A 19640-nucleotide genomic window follows, 5' to 3' on the forward strand; every position below is an offset into this window, starting at 1 on the left:
TAGTGTTAACACTTACAATATATAATGATACTTTATTGAATTCATGCGACATATCCATTGGCGTCACTAAATTATCTGATTCGATCCCCGTGGAGTCAAGTGAAACTGGGACAATCTTTATAAATATCCACTATCTTCTCACTCGTCGTTGATAGTGGGGCAATACAAGAGGTCCTCCCGGTCTTCCTCATGTCCAGCCGTCTGGTGCATATTTGTCCATTTTGTTTTGATTTCCTTTGTTGTTCTCTGGCAGACTCCGAGGGCGTTAATTTTTGCTGTGATGTCTGCCCAGATTGCTTTTCCTTCCGTGGGTAACTGTGCTGCATAGCTTGCTGTTTAATATGGAGATATGTTTCTCAACAAGCTCCGCCAGCAACTGAACTTCAGAGCTGTCGAAATTATTGTTTCTGTTACGAAATTTAGTCGGTAAAGATGCCATTTTGACAGACGACAGGAAGTAACGCGTACTTGTTTACGTTTAGGGAATTGTGGGAAATATTTAGGGGAATCCCCGAAATTAATGACAACATTAACATTAGGACGTCATTAGTGATTGATACGCTAATAAGTGTTTGATACAACCGTTTTTAATGTTGCCATTAACTAATGATACATTAAGGATTTAATGGAAAATAAATAGAGCATTTGTTCTTTGATGTGTTCCCTTATACGTTATATATCAATATGCAGGTAATACCCTTCCACAATAGGGAGACGTCACAGCTAAGGTCTCTTTTTGTGTCTTCTGAAATTATTACATTTCAAAGTTCTATACGCTGCCATATAGCTGGAATATTACGGCGTAAAACTAAACTCACTCACTTACTCACTCACTCAAAGTACTATACGCTGCCATATAGCTGGAATATTGCGGCATAAAACTAAACTCACTCACTCACTCAAAGTACTATACGCTGCCATATAGCTGGAATATTGCGGCGTAAAACTAAACTCACTCACTCACTCACTCAAAGTACTATACGAATGTTAAAGAGAGTGACTGTACTGTTTCTTTTACATGTAGACCGCTTGGTCTTGCGACAAAGCACAGAGGATTCTCCATATGAATGAAGAAGGTCCATATTGCACGTGGTGGTGGTGCGTGGTCCTGTGCTCAATGCTCAGGTCACAAATCAGTGATTGTTCAAAATTGTCTCCTGTTCAATTCAGCATGGAAAATGGGTAAAACCCGGTGGAAAAAAGTCATATGACTATATAACCTTATAGCGCCTAACAGGCAAGCTTGGGCCATCCGGGGTAATAATGTGCTGTATGTCTTGATTGTTAGAGCTATTATTAATACCTAGTGTGGAGTTTGGCGCTATATATATGGACACATTATTATTATTATTACCTCAAGGGCAAACCTAATCACAAAAATACATTTTTCCGCATAATGTTCTTATTTGCACACGCCTCCTTGCTACAAGTTTCCTTTTCGTCACATAATTCCCCTGTTCAAATATTAAAATATCAGAAAATCTCTTCCGAAATATGGAGCGTTGGGCATCGTGAAAACTCATCGATATACTTAGATTATCATCAGTCCAATACAACATGGAAGAGCTTGAAAGAACAAAGTCTAATCCTCAAAAGAACTTTTGATAACGTTAACAAAGAATTCTGAACGCTATAGTGCGAGCGGTTTCTAGTTGTTCCAATTCTTTAAACCTGACAGACCCCAAAGGCCGGTGTAGTACGTTGTTGTTTGTTCTGGTACGTACAGGTGTAATAACCAGTACAAGAGCAATAATTCAAAGCATGTACTCAACTTAGGTAGTGTTACACTCGAACTTCTGCGACTTGCCATGATCGTGCTACATGACCATCGTGATCGTGGTAACTGGCAGGGAGGGTCGCGGTGAGTCGTTCCTTTGATCGCCACTTGCGGTTTACACAAAAAATCATTTGCGACCGAATTGCGATCGAATTTGCATCGTGATAACAGAAAAATTCCCCTGTTTTATTATGACCTGATAATGAGACCGCTCCTCATTGGTCTCTTGGTAGAGATCTCAATCCGGTCTTTAATAGAGTCGCTTCTAGTTTACGAGTTCGACGAGTGCGACGACTTTGCAACCTGTAACGAACAACGAGCCCTGTGGCGATCGTTGTGATCATCCGCGATCACTGCGAGTGTTTGTGATCTTTATGCAACCGAATGGGGAGTCTGTTACGATCAATGGAGACGTAATTGAGAGTGCATTGAGACTTGTTATCTTATTGCGACCACTTTTTGAGACCTCTTTGCGACTGTTTTCGTCGCACAACCTTTGCCGAGTTTTTATAGTCAAAACACTCGCAAAACCCCTTAGGAGACCGATGGAGAGAAACTGGTGACCAAAGAGATCATGTTTGAGACCATGGAGACTGCGTTGAGACTTAATTTACAACCGTACTGCGAGTCTTAGCGAGTGATGGCGAGCAGAGGCCAATTTTCGGTCGTGTTTCAGGAGGCAATGGCATAGGAATCAGTACCCGATGATCCGGGTTAGAATTGATCTTCAACGTCCCATGCTTGTTGTAAGAGGCGACTAACGGATCGGGTGAAATTCAGGCTCCTTTGACTTGGTTGACACATGTCATTGTATCCCAATGCTCATGCTACTGATCACTGGATTGTCTGGTCCAGACTCGATTATTTACAGACCGCCGCCATATAGTTGGAATATAGCTGAGTGCAGCGTTAAACAACAAACAAACGGCATCGGCAATGTCATTCACTGTAACCATCCAATCCACATTTGTCACACATTGGAAGACATTGATAACGGTCTATGATAAAGGATCATACACAATCAGCACAGTGAAAAGGGATAGAGCAACAGTGGACGGTGACAGACAGTAAACCACCGTACCCGATGACTCGAAATACTTTCGTCTACTCTTAGACGTACTGCTCTGGTGAAAATACATTTTACCCCTGAATGTCGAAGTTTAGTAGTGAAACCATGGGGTTAAACAACATCTGGTAGTCGGGATTGGTGGGGTTTTCAGGGATTGGAGTGGCGCAAGAGGTTGGCGCAATTCCTTTATACAACGCCAATTATCTCGAAGTGGAGTGAGTGAGATTGGTTTTACGCCACTTTTAGCAATATTCCAGCAATATCGCAGAAGTGGACACCAGGGTTTCACAACATTGTGCCCATGTGAGGAATCAAACCGGAGGATTCGGCGTTACGAGCGAACTACGAGCCGAACTTTGCCCACTAGGGCTACTCCCACCCCTTCGAAGTGGAGCGAAAAGAAGTTAACTGCTGAGATATAACATGGTTGTATGATATTTCAGAATATATTTCTTGAGTTTAAAACCCAGTGAGGTCAATCAGGTGCCCTTCACGTCGAATCACGAGGGGTGCGGCAGGTTGAAAGCAGCTCTAGAACATTTCTATTTCAAGGAGTTGCAACATATCTACGGCTAAGTAGCCATCTGTGTTTTCCAACCTGCTATCATAAACAAGTTTAATCTGTAATCTACGTGCACCAATCCACCTGGTACCAAGGACCAGCGCTGATAAACGCTGCCCAGTTTGCGATCTACGTTTTCTGACAATCCCACATGAATGAGTCAACCCAACCCAGTTTGTAAACCTTTTACGCAGATGAGTAATTGGCTTGCTTAACGTTTTTCCAAATAGCTATTTTTGTATAATTTACTCCAAGGAACCGTCCATCATCTATGGCTGGTGTGTGTGAAGGAGAGAACTACATGAATCTAAATCCAACTGATCAATCCAAGAGAAGTGTGTAATGGGCAGTGTGAGAGAGAGAGAGAGAGAGAGAGAGAGAGAGAGAGAGAGAGAGAGAGAGAGAGAGAGAGAGAGAGAGAGAGAGAGAGAGAGAGAGAGAGAGAGAGAGAGAGAGAGGGAGAGAGGAGAGAGGGAGGGAGGGAGGGAGGGGAGGGAGGGAGGAAGAATCCAGTCATCAACCATCAACAGCAAGACCACCCGATCCCGTTAGTCACCTCTTACGAGTATGGGTTGCTGAAGATCAATTCTAACCCGGATCTTCACGGGTCGTGTCGTGTCGTGACGAACATATGGAAGGAATAGGGTTTTAGCAATATTCCAGCAATATTACCACAGGGACATCAGAAATGGGTTTCACAGACTGTACCCATATGGGGGTCTTTCGCGTTTTTAGCGAACTCTTCAAAAAGCTGGAATAATGCTGAGTGCTGCGTAAAACTAAACTCACTCACTCACTCTTCACGACACGTGGTTATGACGTAGAAATACTGTAAAGGAGCGTCAAACCTGACTCACATTCGAAACATGATCATCATAATCTGGCACAACTAAGGCCCGCTACTCTTGTGGGGGATCCTTACGAAGGGTAACAACTAAACGAAATTCAAACGATGAAAGTCTTATTTAACGGCAAATCTTCTCTACCTAAAGTGAACATGTTTGTGTAATTAGAGTTAGTTGTATGATGTGGAGTTAGCCGTAATGTAGTAATGTAGATATGTTGGTGCCATTAGAGTAAAGCTTATGAGGTAGAGCTACGTCCCTTAGCAGCGCAAAGATCCCCTGGTCTTGTCACTGAAATAATCTCTCGGCTATGGAACCATCGTTTTGAGAAGCGGAAATTCTCAAATCAGGTAAGAGGGGCGGTGGGGTAGCCTAGTGGTTAAAGCGTTGGCTCGTCACGCCGACGACCCGGGTTCGATTCCCCACATGGGCACAATGTGTTAAGTCCATTTCTGGTGTCCCCCGCCGTGATATTGCTGGAATATTGCTAAAAGCGGCGTAAAACTAAACTCAGTCAGTCAGTCAGTTGCTGTTTGTTGGGGCGGTGGGGTAGCCTAGTGGTTAAAGCGTTGGCTCGTCAGGCCGAAGACCCGGGTTCGTTTCCCCACATGGGTACAATGTGTTTAGCCCCTTTCTGGTGTCCCCCGCCGTGATATTGCTGGAATATTGCTAAAAGCGGCGTTAAACTAAACTCAGTCAGTCAGTCAGTCATATCAGGTAAGGAAATAACACTATAACAGAACATATATAGGTTGTTGAAGCAGCTTTATTCATGAAAGTGACATCTATTTACCAACGGAAACCGGAAGACCGAAGGCCTTATAGTAAAGCTGAAATAATAAGGATTTGTTTCGTTTAGAATTGACGTGTAAAACATACAAATTGTTGCACCTAATGTCGGTAAAACCTAGTGCCATAAATGATAAAAGATATGAACTGAGATACCAATAGGGTGAGTGAGTTTAGATTTACGCCGCACTCAGACATATTCCAGCAATATGGCGGCAGTTTGTAAATAATCGAGTCTGGACCAGACAATCCAGTGATCAACAGCATGAGCATCGATCTGCGCAATTGGGAACCGATGACATGTGGCAACCAAGTCATCGAGCCTGACCACCCGATCCCGTTAGTCCCTCTTACGACAAGCTTTGGTTACTGAAGGCCAATTCTAACCCGGACCTTCACGAGTCAGATACCAATAGGAGCAATCCTTATAACGTAGTGAAGTGAAGCAGTAGTTTTATGCAGCCTTCTACACTATGTCTTCAATGTTGGAGACTTCTCGTGTCCTCTGTCGTGATATAGCTGGAATATTACTGGAAATTGCGCAAAACCTCACTCACTCACAGGGGTAACATCTGTATCCATATATAATGTATGTATACTACCCATCAAAGGTTTAGACTCACGTTAAGCACTCATTATATGTTATGTATATATGCGGTTACATCAAAGAGGGGTGGTGGGGTAGCCTAGTGGTTAAAGCGTTGGCTCGTCACGCCGGATACCCGGGTTCGAATCTCCACATGGGTACAATTTGCAAAGCCATTTCTCGTGTCCCCCGTCGTGATGTTGCTCGAATATTGCTTAAAGCGGCGTCAAACCAGTCAGAACATCAAATATGAATTTCTCAACTAACTTAGGGGAACCATCTACAAACCTCATGCAGATGAACTGCACGAGGATCATGCATCGATTTTCTGAAAAGCATGTGCAAATATCGTGCATGTGAACAGCTGCGTTTTGGTGTTAAGAACGAAGAAGTTTTGTTAAGAATTTGCCAATTTTCACTTAGTTTCATGATTTATTAAACTCGTTTTGGTGTTAAGAACGAAGAAGTTTTGTTAAGAATTCGCCAATTTTCACTACGTTTCATGATTTATTAAACTCATGAAAATAATGTTTGCAACGTTACGAATTTATTTTACAATACATCAGTTCACGTGTAAACAGTACCTTTAACATTATGGAATATTTTGCAAAATCTAGTTTAGAACAGTTGCCTGAGGTAAGTGGCTATATTTACACTAGTGAGTCTAAACTTGTGATGGGTTGTATATGTTCAACATGTTCTGCTACAACAGCTTTCAAGAGAGACAAGAAATATAATAATAATAATCATATAAACATGCATACATACTTCGCTATATTTCTTGATAAATTCTCCCTCCGTGACCTTGCCATCGCCTGCAACAAGAATGTCAAGAATGTCAAGAAGAATGTGCACAGGAGTGGCTTGGCTGTCTTATCTGCACATTGTATTGTATTTGCCAGATAGAGATGTGTCGAAGCAAATCTGTATAATAATTGTTAATGTGAAATATCTGCAGAGCAAATGTGCTAGTGACTATACGCTGATGAAATCTGTGATCATCCGTTTTATTTAGTACAAGATATTGTATACATGCCAAAGAAAATAAAAATTACTTCTGAATGATGCATACATACTATAAGCTATATTATGTTATACTATGATCGTTCAGGAATGGGGCATTGGGGTAGCCTAGTGGTTAAGGAGTTCGCTCTTAACGCTGAGGACCCGGGTTCGATTCCCCACATGGGTACAATGTGTGAAGCCCATTTCTGGTGTCCCCCGCCGTGATATTACTGGAATATTGCTAAAAGCGGAATAAAACAAAACTCACTCACTCGTTCAGAACAAAGCCGACATAACCCGGTACATAGGAAATGTTGTCTGACGACATGCCACATGCTGTTTCAAGACATACCGTCGACGTCGAAGCTGCTAAGGATGACAGGCAATTCTGAAACGTCAACAAAGCCGTCACTGTTGGGGTCGACGAGGGCGAAGAGGGCAGCTGGTCCTTTCCCCGTGCCTCCAATTCCCTTCTGGTATTCAGGCAAGGACACCTTGCCGTCCTCTGGAATGTCAGATTGTAATGTCGTAATCTCGATAACGGACCTACCTTTAGATAGACCTATGTGCAGTCAACCGATTAGAAACTGTGACCGCCCGAACTTCTCTGGGCTCATGACTAACTTAACGAGTAACAGCGCCACAAAACAAAAGAAAACCAAGAAAGAAAAAATAGAGAGTTACACCCCTTCATTCAACGAGTTGGCTCACGAATGATTTGAATAAAGGGAGGTAACTCTCGTGCATTCTTGTTGTGGCACACCGCCCATACACAGTCTTTGAAAGAAATGCACTGGTTCTCTTCTAAGAGCTTCAACCTGTGAACAGTCATCGGAAATGTCTACGTTTACTTCCCTGTTGGTTTCTACGTACTGTTCAGATCGTCCTGGAGGACGACGGCCTTGAATTCGGGGAGGTCGAGAATCTTGTTCTTGTTAGTGTCGATAATTTGCTCGAAGATATTGGTAAAGTTTCTGCAAATGATAAAACCTTCTATATTGTCAACCTCAAACAATAAATTCTTTAATATGAGGGCACCACAGGTTACCTAGTCGTCTAAGGACAGAGAGAGTTATGCCCAGTAGCCGGTCAAAGAATCCGAAGTCGTGGGTTTATATCCCAGATCATTTCTGATGCTACCTGGTTCGTCACCTCCAGATCCATTCTCGTAAGTTACAGCAACTTGTTCACTGCCGCACACTTTTTAATCACTCTATATAACTGATAAAACGGGTACTATAATACATATATCAATTACCAAAAAAATACCTACAATTGAACTGATGTAACTGATGCTAATAATACTCACATCTATTATCAGGAAATGATACCAACAAACAGTGCACAGCGGCATATATCAAACTGTTGTTATTTTCAGTAATATATTGCAAAAATTTAACTGACGTCATGTTTAAGAGATTTTACGTTTGCTGTACGAGTTGTCCAGCACACAGACCGACGAACGCCAAGCAGATGAGAAGAAGCATGGTTGTTTCTGTGAAAAAATTAACATTGAAATATAAAAGCTACACAACATGTTAATAAAAACTACAAAACGTACAGATAAAAAACTACAAAACATGTACAAAATATAAGCTACAAAATACTTTCCATAATGACACATTGTATGTATCAGATTACCTTTTTAAAATGATGCAAGTGCAAAATTTTAACCCGTTTTAAAATGATGCAAGTGCAAAATTTGAATTTACCCCCAAATTGAAAAGGTGAAATCAAGCATTATAGCCAAACATATTGCCAATTTCAATACAACCTTCCTTATACGCGAGCCGCCTCCGTGGTGTAGTGGTTTAAGCGTCCGCCTTGAGAGCGGTATGTCGCGGGTTCGATCACCGACCGCGTCATACCAAAAGACGTTAAAATATGGTACTTGTTGGTCCCTGCCTTGCGCTCGGCATTAATGGGTACAACAAGGACTGGTCGACTCGGAGTCAGTATAGTGTGTCTGAGTGGGGGTATTCATGCTTCACTGCGGCATGGTATCTCAGTGGGCTAGCACTATAAAACCATCTTCAGTCTGGGTTAGTACAAGCAGCCGCACATACACATACACACGCATGCACGTCGTCATATGAGCGAAATATTCTCAAGTACGACGTTAAACCCAATTTCACCTCACCTCACCTCGCAGATAATGAAATAGCATAAGAACCATTTTGGGATCCCAGGGAATATGAAATGATAATAAACATTACTGACCATGTTCTCCCGGCATACCACTAAATTAATAAAAAGGCACGACAGCAAGGGAATAAATACAAGTTGATGATTTTACACATGCACCATATTTTTAAATCCATTTGTCCGATCGTCCTGAGCAAACCAACGTGAGTCGGAGAATTCTTACTGTTCAAATATCACAATGTCACGAAGAGATCTTTTCAAAAACCCAGTAGCTGAAATGGACTTCGTGCAATTCTTAGCTTAGCTTTTAAATATGTTGTGGTTTCACGTTCAGAATGCTCACGTGTTGAAAGAACAAACACTGATCCTAATTCACGTAAAAACTTGTTCTGATAACGTTCGTGAAGATTTTAAACAATTCTTAAATTTGCATTCTTCTGGGTCTGATAATGTCTATCACACCTTGTTCCTTGATGGGGCGGTGGGGTAGCCTAATGGTTAAAGCGTTGGCTCATCACGCCGAAGACCCGGGTTCGAATCACATGGGCATTTCAATGTGAAGCCCATTTCGATGTCCCCGCCGTGATGTTGCTGGAATATTGCTAAAGCGGCGTAAAACCAAACTCAGTCAGTCCCTGTTCCTTGGTGTACAAGCGCAGGTGTGATTTCTGATCGAGTGAATAACGTAATCCGTCTGTCGGGTCTGACGATTATTTAAAACAGCCGCAATATATCCAAGATATTTTATGGATTAGACTTCTTTTAAATTTCTCTCACGACGTTTCATGTAGGGCTGGGACGGTAGGAAATAATGGAATCGAGTACCCGCATGTATTTACCCGAATCGGAATCGAGTAATTGAAATGTAGGGAATAACAGCGCTTCTGTCAACTGTCTGAATATTCAATCACGAGTTTGACAGAGATTATTATAGAAAACTCGAAAAGATGGCAATTAGACATCTGCTTAACCAATATAGAGAGTAACACCATTACTTACATTCATCGTTAAAAACACAGAACTTTCCGTTCCTCCGCTGTTACTCATGCGCAGATATATTACAGTCGTTAATAATAACCTTCATTAATCGGACAATACCAATGATGTAAATGAGTGTTGCGTCAATTATGAAAGAGACAAGTTATTATCTGCCCTTTGTCATTACAGAGTTCTCTCCTTTCCGGTGCTCGATTCCAATAAATAGGACTCGATTCGATCTGTACCCGACCCGGATTCGAGTACCTGAGTACCTCCGTCCTCAGCCCTAGTTCATGATCATTTCGGGTCATTATCAGGGAACTGGCAGTTATTTAGTCCTAACTGCCAGTTCACCTGATGAAGGGACCTGGAATGGTCTCGAAACGTCGTGAGAGAAATTAAAAAAGAAGAAGTCTAATCCATAAAAATATCTTGGATATCAATGTACAACTTCTAAATGCCACTGAAAGACAGCCGTCATATAGCTGGTATATTCCTGAGTGAGGCGTTAAACAGCAAACAAAACAATTCGTGGACCAGAATTTAATACGTGCAATTGTATGTCACATAAAATCTGGCACACACGTCGCACGCTGAGACCCAAACATAACACAGTACAGAATATTATAGTACTTGACATTCTGCAGGTTAGGAGTTGGTGAAAGATAACTGTTCCCGAAAATGCTTGAAAACAATTTGTTCCCAGGTGAATAAGATAAAATAACATACGAATTACGTGTAGTTCATTCATGCAGGCCAGATATATACCACAATAACAGAGGGTTGAAGCTATTTCTTACCTTTGAATAACGATTTCACAAATGAAACAAGGCACAATGACTCAGACCTTTAAACATGTATCTGGTCACGAGACAGTCATTATCAGATTGCAAGTTGTCCTTCCCAAAGATGACGTCCACGTGACCACATGGTGCAAAAGTTGGTGAACCATGTGCAAAATTTTTCCATATTTCGTATCATATTCAAATTTCTATCACCACACGAAGGAACAGTATTTCCCAAATGTATTTGCGCTGGGGAAAGAACGTTTAATAACAATAATACGAAATGTTGGGGTACAAGGATCAACTTCTTGTGCAAAAAATGGTCTTAGAAGAGGCTAAAACATATCACCGCAACCTCTCCATGTGCTGGATTGACTACAAAAAGGCGACTCTGTCCCTCATGAATGGATTTTGAAGTCTCTTCATTGTATTGACCTACCTGAGCGACTACTTGATTTACTCAAGTCTTTAATGAGTTGCTGGTCGACTCAACTTGAGATGTACTTTTAAGGGCAGGTGCACACTTCAGAATCTATTCCAATCAGAACGGATATATTCCAGGGGCACTCCTTCAGTCCTTTGCTCAATGAAGAGTTGGGTTACCATCCCGTACCCCCTCAGCACAGATCCCAAACCCCGCTTACTCATCTTCTTAACATGGATGACATCAAGCTCCTTGCCAAAGGAGATACCAATTTGAATGCGCAGGTTCTCATGTCGAGTCCTTTTCTAATGACATTGGCAGGGCATTTGGACTCGACAAATGTAATACTCTTCATTTAAAACGTGGCTAGGTAATTAATGATGGATCGGTCAAGTTACAAGTGGGAGGTGTTATTGAGCATTCTGTGGAAGACCAAGCCGACACCTATCTTAGGATGCAAGTTCGAGACAAGCTCCAGAATGCCCAGATTCAAGACAAACTTAGGGCCGAATAAAACTCGCTTTAAAAAATCTGGAGCTCAGAGCTAAATGCTTGAAATAAGGTCAAAGCCACCAATACTTTTGTTGTGTCAGTCCTTTCCTATTCCTTTGGAGTAGTTGATTGGACAAAACAATCAATTCCAGAGGATGGGATTTGGTTAAAGTTGAGGCTATTCATGGTAGAATTTTAATGTGTACTTTTGCACGCACGCACGCACGCACGCACGCACGCACGCACGCACGCACGCACGCACACACACACACACACATATTTATTGGATGATCCTCTGGTGATGCATGTCAAGACTCATTATGAAAGCAGGGAATTCCAAAGATGTTTTAAGCGTGCCAAGGTCGTTGGACAAAATCTGAAATTTGAGGTTGAGTTTGTTAATGGCAATGTACTGCTGGACGGTACAGCGATGGGAGTAAACCAGGTGAAGTCCTTCACCAAGTCTGCCCAGAGTCGGTCACTTGTGGAGAAACATTCTGAGAAACCATTGCATCGTATGTACATGCAGTGTGTGGAAAAGAACACCAATCCAACCGACTCCTTCGCCTGGATGAAGTCGGCTCGTCTTAAATTTGGAACAGAGGGCTTTCTTTTTGTTCTCGGTGCCCTTGGTTTGGTACCTCCTGATCTCTTGGTGCAGATCAGGAGAGCGCCCAGGTTCTCCAAAGGGAGCACAGCCCTTCTGACACTCTGGGTACTGCAGAAGGCTGCAGTGTTGGAGAGCCTTCGTATTGTCCGAAAAGTTCTTGGTGGGTTCGACTAGGAAGCTTTTCCCGGATGAAGTCCCATTCGCTGTCTGGGCTGCGTGTGGAGGGTGCAAGGGCCCTAAGCTGATGATGAGCCTTACCAGCCTGACTGTGCCAGGATCACTAGGACTCTCTCTGCTGCATAATATATTTTAATCTGTAAAACATAATAATAAGTGGATTTTATGTTTTACAGATTAAGATGAAAATTGCAACAGAGAGGTTTCGGGTGATCCTGGCACAGTCCCACCAAGAACTTTCCGGAGAATATGTAGACTCACCAACACTGCAGCCTTCTGAACTATCCTGAGTTCCCGGTTGAGAAAGTGGTGTGTTTTTAAGATGGTTTGGCCAAGATATTATTGGTCCTGATCTGGGCCTTCCCCTGGGGTAGATCCCAGTATGATTGGTTTCATTATCAGAAGAAGGCTCCTCGTGGTTGGTGCTGGACCCTTGTGTACCCGGGGGTATATTTTGTCCACCAACCCGTTTGCTGTGGGTTGCGCCCCTGTGTCGGTGGAGGACGGGAGTCTGGTGGTTGAGGGCACTGGGAGCCTGGAACCGTATTCCTTTTGCCCAACACACTACTTCGCCCCTTACTTCACCTAGACGGGTGGTAGAACTGGCCCGGTTCTATCAATCGGCTGGTCACGTCGTGCCCTGTTCATGGAAACATTCCAATTTATATCAATGTACATTTATATAATGTTGATATTGAATGTTGTATTTCACAATTGAAATTATTTTATCTATTTGCCTAGAGTCCTGTGCCAGAAGGCGGAGGCTCATGGGCCAATCTGGTGATAATGACCTCCAAATGATGTATGTCTCCAACTTCTTGTCACGGGCCGAACCAGTCTGACATTGGATTGGTAGATAAATGCAGCCATTTGTGTTGTTTTCTCTGAGTATAACACCCCTGTATCCCTGGTGTCAGCATCTTGGATATCCGGTGCATATTGACACTGTCCTTGTTGACACTCCATGGTGGGTGGGGAGCAGGGTGCTGAAGCATATTCTTTCCATTATGACCACACAACTGAAAAAAGAGACGAATCGACAATGTTGATGAATCGTTGAGAACTGTTCCCTCAAATGCTGATTCCTGGGCTCGTTTCCTGGTGATAGAGGCTACTGATTTCCTTCCGATCAAACTAAATCCTTTCGCTATTTCCAAGGCTGTTTCTGGAATTTGTGGGGACGTTAAAAACGTCACCCGTCTCCGTAGTGGTTCACTTTTGGTGGAATGTGCACGGAGACAGCAATCTCTCAATCTTTTATCGATTAACATATTCGCTAATGTTGAGGTTGCTGTGTCTGTGCACAGAACTTTAAATTCCTGTCGTGGAATCATTCGCGACAGAGCTCGTTGTCTGTCTGACATGTCCCAGAAGAACATTGCTGCAGAACTACATGATCAGGGTGTGACAGCAGTCAAACGTTCCACGTTCAAAAAAGAAGGTAACATTGTGCAAACAAATACTTATCTCTTAACGTTTGCGCGTGCCTCATTGCCGCAGTCTATAAAAGCAGGGTATTTTAATATCGGGAGTGGGCGTGTATGTCCCAAGTCCACTCCGGTGTTATAAATGCCAAAAATTCGGTCATGGGTCAAAGTCTTGTCGTGGCTCTGTGATTTGTTATCGCTGTGGCGAGAGCCACGACAGCACAGAGTGTGACAAGATTTTTAAATGCGCTAACTGCCATGGCCCACATGGTGCCTCATCAAAATCATGCCCTGTGTGGCAAAAGGAGTAAACAATCATGAGATTAAAATGTGAGAAAAACATCTCTTACCTTGAGGCCAAGAAAATGAGGTTTGTACTCCAGTGACATACTCTGCTGCAGTCACTCGTTCTGTAGCAACGTCCTCTATTGCTTGTCAAACTGACTTGACTTGGGTCAGGTCAGTAAAACCTGTTTCTGCCGCTCCACAAAAGCCCCCAGCTACTGAACCTGTGTCCCCAGTCACACAGTCTACTTCTGCTTCGCAGACTGCGAGTCAGCCTGAGATACAGTCCAAAACAGTTAACAAACAGCCAGCCTCAGCCAGTTCTTCAAAACCAGAAAAGAGACACATTCCGTCCCTTTACCTCTCGACATGGAGGTCACACTGTCCTCACAGGACAAGCGGAGGAATAGCCCATCTTCCCATTCACGAGTGAGATCTCCAATTGAGCCACCATCAATTGTCTAATATAATTCAGTGGAATTGCAGAGGACTGAAGAATAACTTCAATGAAATACAATTACTCAGTCAAGATCTTCAACCGTCAGCATTATGTCTTCAAGAGACATACCTTAAAAATAATGATACCTTTAATTTAAGACGGTTTAGTGATTATCATTCCTTCTCCCCACCAGGCGATAAAGCTACTGGAGGCGCTTCTATTTTGGTACACCAGAGTATCATTCACAGTCCTGTCACTTTAAATACGGATATTCAAACTGTTGCTGTTCGTCTGACTCTGCACATTGCTCTGACATTGTGCAGCTTGTATATACCTCCCTCTTCAATTATTTAACAGATCTTCAAATCTGTATGATCAACTTCCGAAGCCATGTCTCATCATGGGCGATTTTAACGGACACAACCCGCTTTGGGGAAGTGACCATACTAATAACAAACGTCAAATCCTTGAGGAATTCATTTCTGATAATAATTTATGTATTTTAAAAGACGATTCAGCCACCTATTTACATCAATTACGGGAACATATTCTTCCCTGGATCTGTCACTTGCCGATTCCAAATTATATAATGAATTTGAATGGATGGTTCATGATAACCTATGTGGGAGTGATCACTTCTTCACCATTCTCAAAACAATTAGCCCTGGTGATGATCCACCTTCATCAAGAAGGAACATCGCCAGGGCTGATTGGTTATATGAGGCTTTGTGTGTTGAACACTTAAACCATGACGGATTTGCGAACAGCGAAGATCCTATACAATTGTTTTCTGATATTCTCAATGACATTGCTGATCAAACTATACCCAAGTCCTCTGCAATTCCACATATTCGTAAACCATGGTTTACAAATGACTTTAAACAGGCCAGAAAGAGTAGGAAGAAAGCTGAAAAGTATTTTCGCCGACATCCTACAGTCCACAATTTAGATAAAGTTAAAATTTTAAATGCCAAGGCTCGACGCACTTTTAAACAGACTAAGCGTCAGTCTTGGAGGAAGTATGTTTCCAAAATTAATTCCCCTACACCTATGTCAAAGGTGTGGAATATGATACAAAGAATTAAGGGCAAAGGTTCCAAATCTGCTGTTCACCATCTGAAGGATGGTGATAATTTATTAACTGATAAGTCTGATATTACCAATAAGATGGTGAAACTCTCGCCAAACATTCTTCTTCGTCAAATTACGTCCCAGAATTTCAACAATACCAGAAACAAAGAGGAGAAAAGAGAATACATTTTAACTCAGACAATGGCGAAGACTATAATGAATTATTTTCATTACATGAGCTACACACTGCACTTGAGCAAGCTCATAATACAGCAACAGGAGCTGATAACATACACTATCAGCTCTTGAAGCATTTACCGGAATCATGTTTGGAAACACTTCTAAATATTTCTGATTCAATATGGACTTCAGGGAATTTCCCAACTTCCTGGCGTAATGCCATTGTAGTCCCTATTCCAAAACCTGGACTGGATCATACTGATCCGTCTAATTATAGACCAATCTCTTTGACGAGTTGTGTCTGTAAAACCATGGAAAGAATAGTGAATAATAGATTAACTTGGTATCTTGAAATCAATAACCTGATATCAAATATCCAATGTGGTTTCAGGAAAAATCGCAGTACCATTGATCATTTGGTACGTTTAGAATCCTTTGTTAAAAATGCAATAGTAACTAAACAACATGCAGTATCAATTTTCTTTGATCTTGAGAAAGCTTTTGATACGACCTGGAAGCATGGCATTTTGAAGGATTTACATGACTTTGGTTTGAGGGGTCGTTTACCTCTATTTATATCACAGTTTTTAACAAACAGGCAATTTCAAGTCCGAGTGGCTTCAACCCTGTCTAACCATTATAATCAGGATCAGGGTCTCCCACAAGGCAGTATTATGTCTGTCACTTTATTTAGTATCAAGATCAACAGTTTATCCAAGGTTTTAGACGATTCAATTGATTGATCACTTTTTGTGGATGATTTTAATATTTCTTGTCGTGGTAAACATGTGCATACTATTCAGGCATTTGCAGTTGTGTTTAAATAAAATAAATAAATGGTGTCTTGAAAACGGCTTTAAATTTTCCAAGTCCAAAACTAATTGTCTACACTTTTGTAGAAAATATAAGCCGCATAAAGGCCCTGAACTATCTTTAAATGGCACTCCCATCAAAGTTGTAAAGGAGGCCAAGTTCTTGGGTCTAATTTTCGACTCCCATTTAACTTTTTTGCCGCATATTAAATCCCTTAAAGCCAAATGCCTGAAGGCCCTTGATTTGTTGAAAGTTGTTTCCAACTCAAAGTGGGGAGGGGATCAAGCTACCCTCCTCCAAATATATCGATCATTGGTCCGCTTGAAACTTGATTATGGCTCCATAGTATATGGTGGAGCCTGCAAAAGCAACCTAAAACTACTTGATTTTGTCCATCACCAAGGCCTAAGACTTTGTCTTGGGTCCTTTAGAACCTCTCCTGTTGACAGTCTCTACGTCGAGGCTGATGAGCCATCTCTTACACAACGCCGTATAAAATTGTCCTTGCAGTATATAACAAAACTATATTCTAACGAGTCTAACCCTGCATTTAACTGTGTCTTTACTCCCTTTTATGAGGATTTGTACAACAAAAAAGCCTTTTCTTGTTCAGCCTCTTGGTTTAAGAATTAAACCATTCATTTCTACTGCCGGCATTGAGCTAGACAATATATCTCCTTCCCGTCTTCTTTCTTCTCCTTCTTGGCAACTGGTGAAGCCTGAAGTTGACCTAACTCTGACAAAGTTTAAGAAATCTGAAACTAATGAATTACAATATAAACAGGAATATAATCAATTAAAAATAAATATAATACATACAAATCCTTATTTACAGATGGGTCCAAGGATGGTGGCGCGGTGGCATGTGCCACTGTCATTGGATCTAGAACAATATCTTCTCGACTACCAAATAACAGCTCTATTTTCACAGCAGAAGCTAACGCCATATTAATAGCTCTTAAATATATTCATAAACACCGTAAATTTAAACAATACATCCATCTTTTCAGATTCTCTTTCGTGTCTTCAGGCTAGTAAAAATCTTTCTTGTAAACATCCACTTTTATTAGAAATTATTGAATTATATAATGAGCTTGCTACTGGCCAATGCGACATCGTCTTTTGTTGGTTACCCAGCCACGTTGGCATTTCTGGAAACACAATGACCGATCTTGCTGCCAAGGCAGCACTCAACAAATCTGTGACACCACTTCTTATTCCATACTCTGATTACAAAGCTGACATTACAACCTACATCCGTGATCTGATGCAAAAGAAGTGGGACACCCAAGTAGGTATTAATAGATTACATGAAATAAAACCCTATATTGGTCACACCTACTTGGGTTGTCAGTCCAGATTTGAAGAGGTCATCATGCGACGATGTCGTATTGGCCACACAAGATATACTCATGAGTACCTATTAAAAGGTGAGGATGCTCCTTTTTGTATCCCTTGTGATGAGAGAATCACGGTCAAGCATGTCCTGCTTGACTTTGTTGAATATTCCATCAATATTCCATCACAACCCGGGATATCTATCTCAAATCTTGCCATAAAACCATGAAGGATCTTTTTAATAATGTCAGATTCTCATGCTGTTGATCACTTTCGATTATTGCATTTTTAAAAGAATTAAGATTTGTTAAATGCATTTTTAAATGAATTAGATTTGTTAAATTTTGTAAATAGATAAATGGTATTTTAAACATGGTAGTATACATTTGCAACTGCGATTGTTAGTGGCTGTATCCTCGAAGGGGTTAAATCATCGTAAAATTATTGTCCTCCTGAGAGGGTACGTAAGAATCCGAAAAACTTTCAAAGTTAAATTTTGCTTACCCGATTTTTAAACGTAGTATATTTGTTGCTTTAAATTTCGGCTAAACTTGTCCTACAATCGCCAGCGGCTGAAGGGATGGTATAAATCCAACTAGGGTCCATGCAGGTAGCAAAGGCACTGTAAGTCTCCATGGTCCCTAGTATGGTAATTTACCTTCAGTTGTTGGCGATCTATAGCCCAATTTTACATTGTATTGTCCAGAAATAATGTTCTACTTTTAAAGATATATGCTAGCTAGTTTTAACTCAATCTGTGATAATCTAGTGGTTTTACTGTCCGTCGTTGACAGGGTTTTATATATATATATGTATGTATTATGCATTTAGAAGTAGTTTTAGTCACGATATGGCTGGAATATTGCCGATGTGACTTTAAATCTTAACTCACTCACTCACTGCTGGGTACTTTTCCACAGATATTGTCCTGTGTTGTCTGAATATTTGTCAGCCCAGACTCTATAGGATTGAACTGCATTGAATTGATATCTGTTATTACTAAACAAAGGCCTACAGAGGGTACAGTGATAACCGTATTTGAAACAAGGATATATCATTTCACGTACTGATGAATTTCAATCGAAACAAAAAAGTAAATCGATTAAAGCGAAATTAAGATTGCGAATCCTCATAATTTTACCTTGCCAAATGAACATTCAAATTCAGGATTTTATTCAACTTAGGATAAAGTTGTTTAACAAACGATCATAGTTTGAAGTCGTTATTATTGGTTTGTATTACAAGGGTGTATCCACATTGAAAATGAAACACCGAGAACAAGTATGGATGGTCTAAGTTAACGCTCATCACGTACAGCACGTGCATTTGTTTCTCTGTTCCATCTACTGCGCTTACCCCCTTGTAATACAAACCAATACTAGCGATTTGAATCTATGATTGTTTGTTAAACAACTTTTATCCTAAGTTGAATAAAATTGTGAGATTTAAATGTTCATTTGGCAAGGTAAAATTATGAGGATTCGCAATCTTAATTTCGCTTAATTTGATTTACTTTTTTGTTTAAAGTGAAATTCATCGGTACGTTTTCACTCCAAACAGACTATAAACAGTACCAAATGTGTGGGTACATTCCCCAACATATTTATGTCCATGCCGGTTATAATGGGAACCATTACTGAAATAATCTAGTGACTGTACAGTTGCACTGGTGTCCTCCCATTACACAGACAGGAAGTTCGCAGACGCCTTAAAACAGCAACATTTACGGTTCAATGAACAGATTAGCTACTACCCGTTACATACACATTATATTGGAATAGTCCAAATAAAAACGCAAGAAGAAAACTGAAGCTATACTATTCACTTCGAAAGATGGCCGAAA

At 41.1% G+C, this 19640-nt stretch overlaps 1 protein-coding gene across 1 annotated transcript; it reads right to left on the reverse strand.

Annotated features, from left to right (window-relative positions):
- Nucleotides 1-5003: 5003 nt before the first annotated feature.
- On the reverse strand, nt 5004-8426 carry LOC124290850. Its single transcript, XM_046727695.1, has 6 exons — nt 8408-8426; nt 8059-8128; nt 7507-7607; nt 6986-7138; nt 6397-6443; nt 5004-5083 (listed from the first exon to the last, which is right to left on the reverse strand). The coding sequence occupies exons 2-6, from the start codon at nt 8118-8120 to the stop codon at nt 5039-5041; spliced, it is 408 nt and encodes a 135-aa protein (XP_046583651.1). The 5' UTR covers nt 8121-8128; nt 8408-8426; the 3' UTR covers nt 5004-5038.
- Between the last annotated feature and the right edge of the window lie 11214 nt (nt 8427-19640).

This window comes from Haliotis rubra, unplaced genomic scaffold (assembly GCF_003918875.1).
Source record: "Haliotis rubra isolate DU_JTF1 unplaced genomic scaffold, ASM391887v1 Scf476, whole genome shotgun sequence".
Lineage (NCBI taxonomy): Eukaryota > Metazoa > Mollusca > Gastropoda > Lepetellida > Haliotidae > Haliotis > Haliotis rubra.

Excerpts from the sequence above, each read along its gene's own strand:
- LOC124290850 (XM_046727695.1), bottom strand. The coding sequence starts at position 8,120 with ATGCTTCTTCTCATCTGCTTGGCGTTCGTCGGTCTGTGTGCTGGACAA. Across the intron at positions 7,608-8,058 it reads GGACAACTCGTACAGCAAAC|AAACTTTACCAATATCTTCG; the intron begins GTAAAATCTCTT and ends TATCATTTGCAG. Across the intron at positions 6,444-6,985 it reads TAGCAGCTTCGACGTCGACG|GCGATGGCAAGGTCACGGAG; the intron begins GTATGTCTTGAA and ends TTCTTGTTGCAG.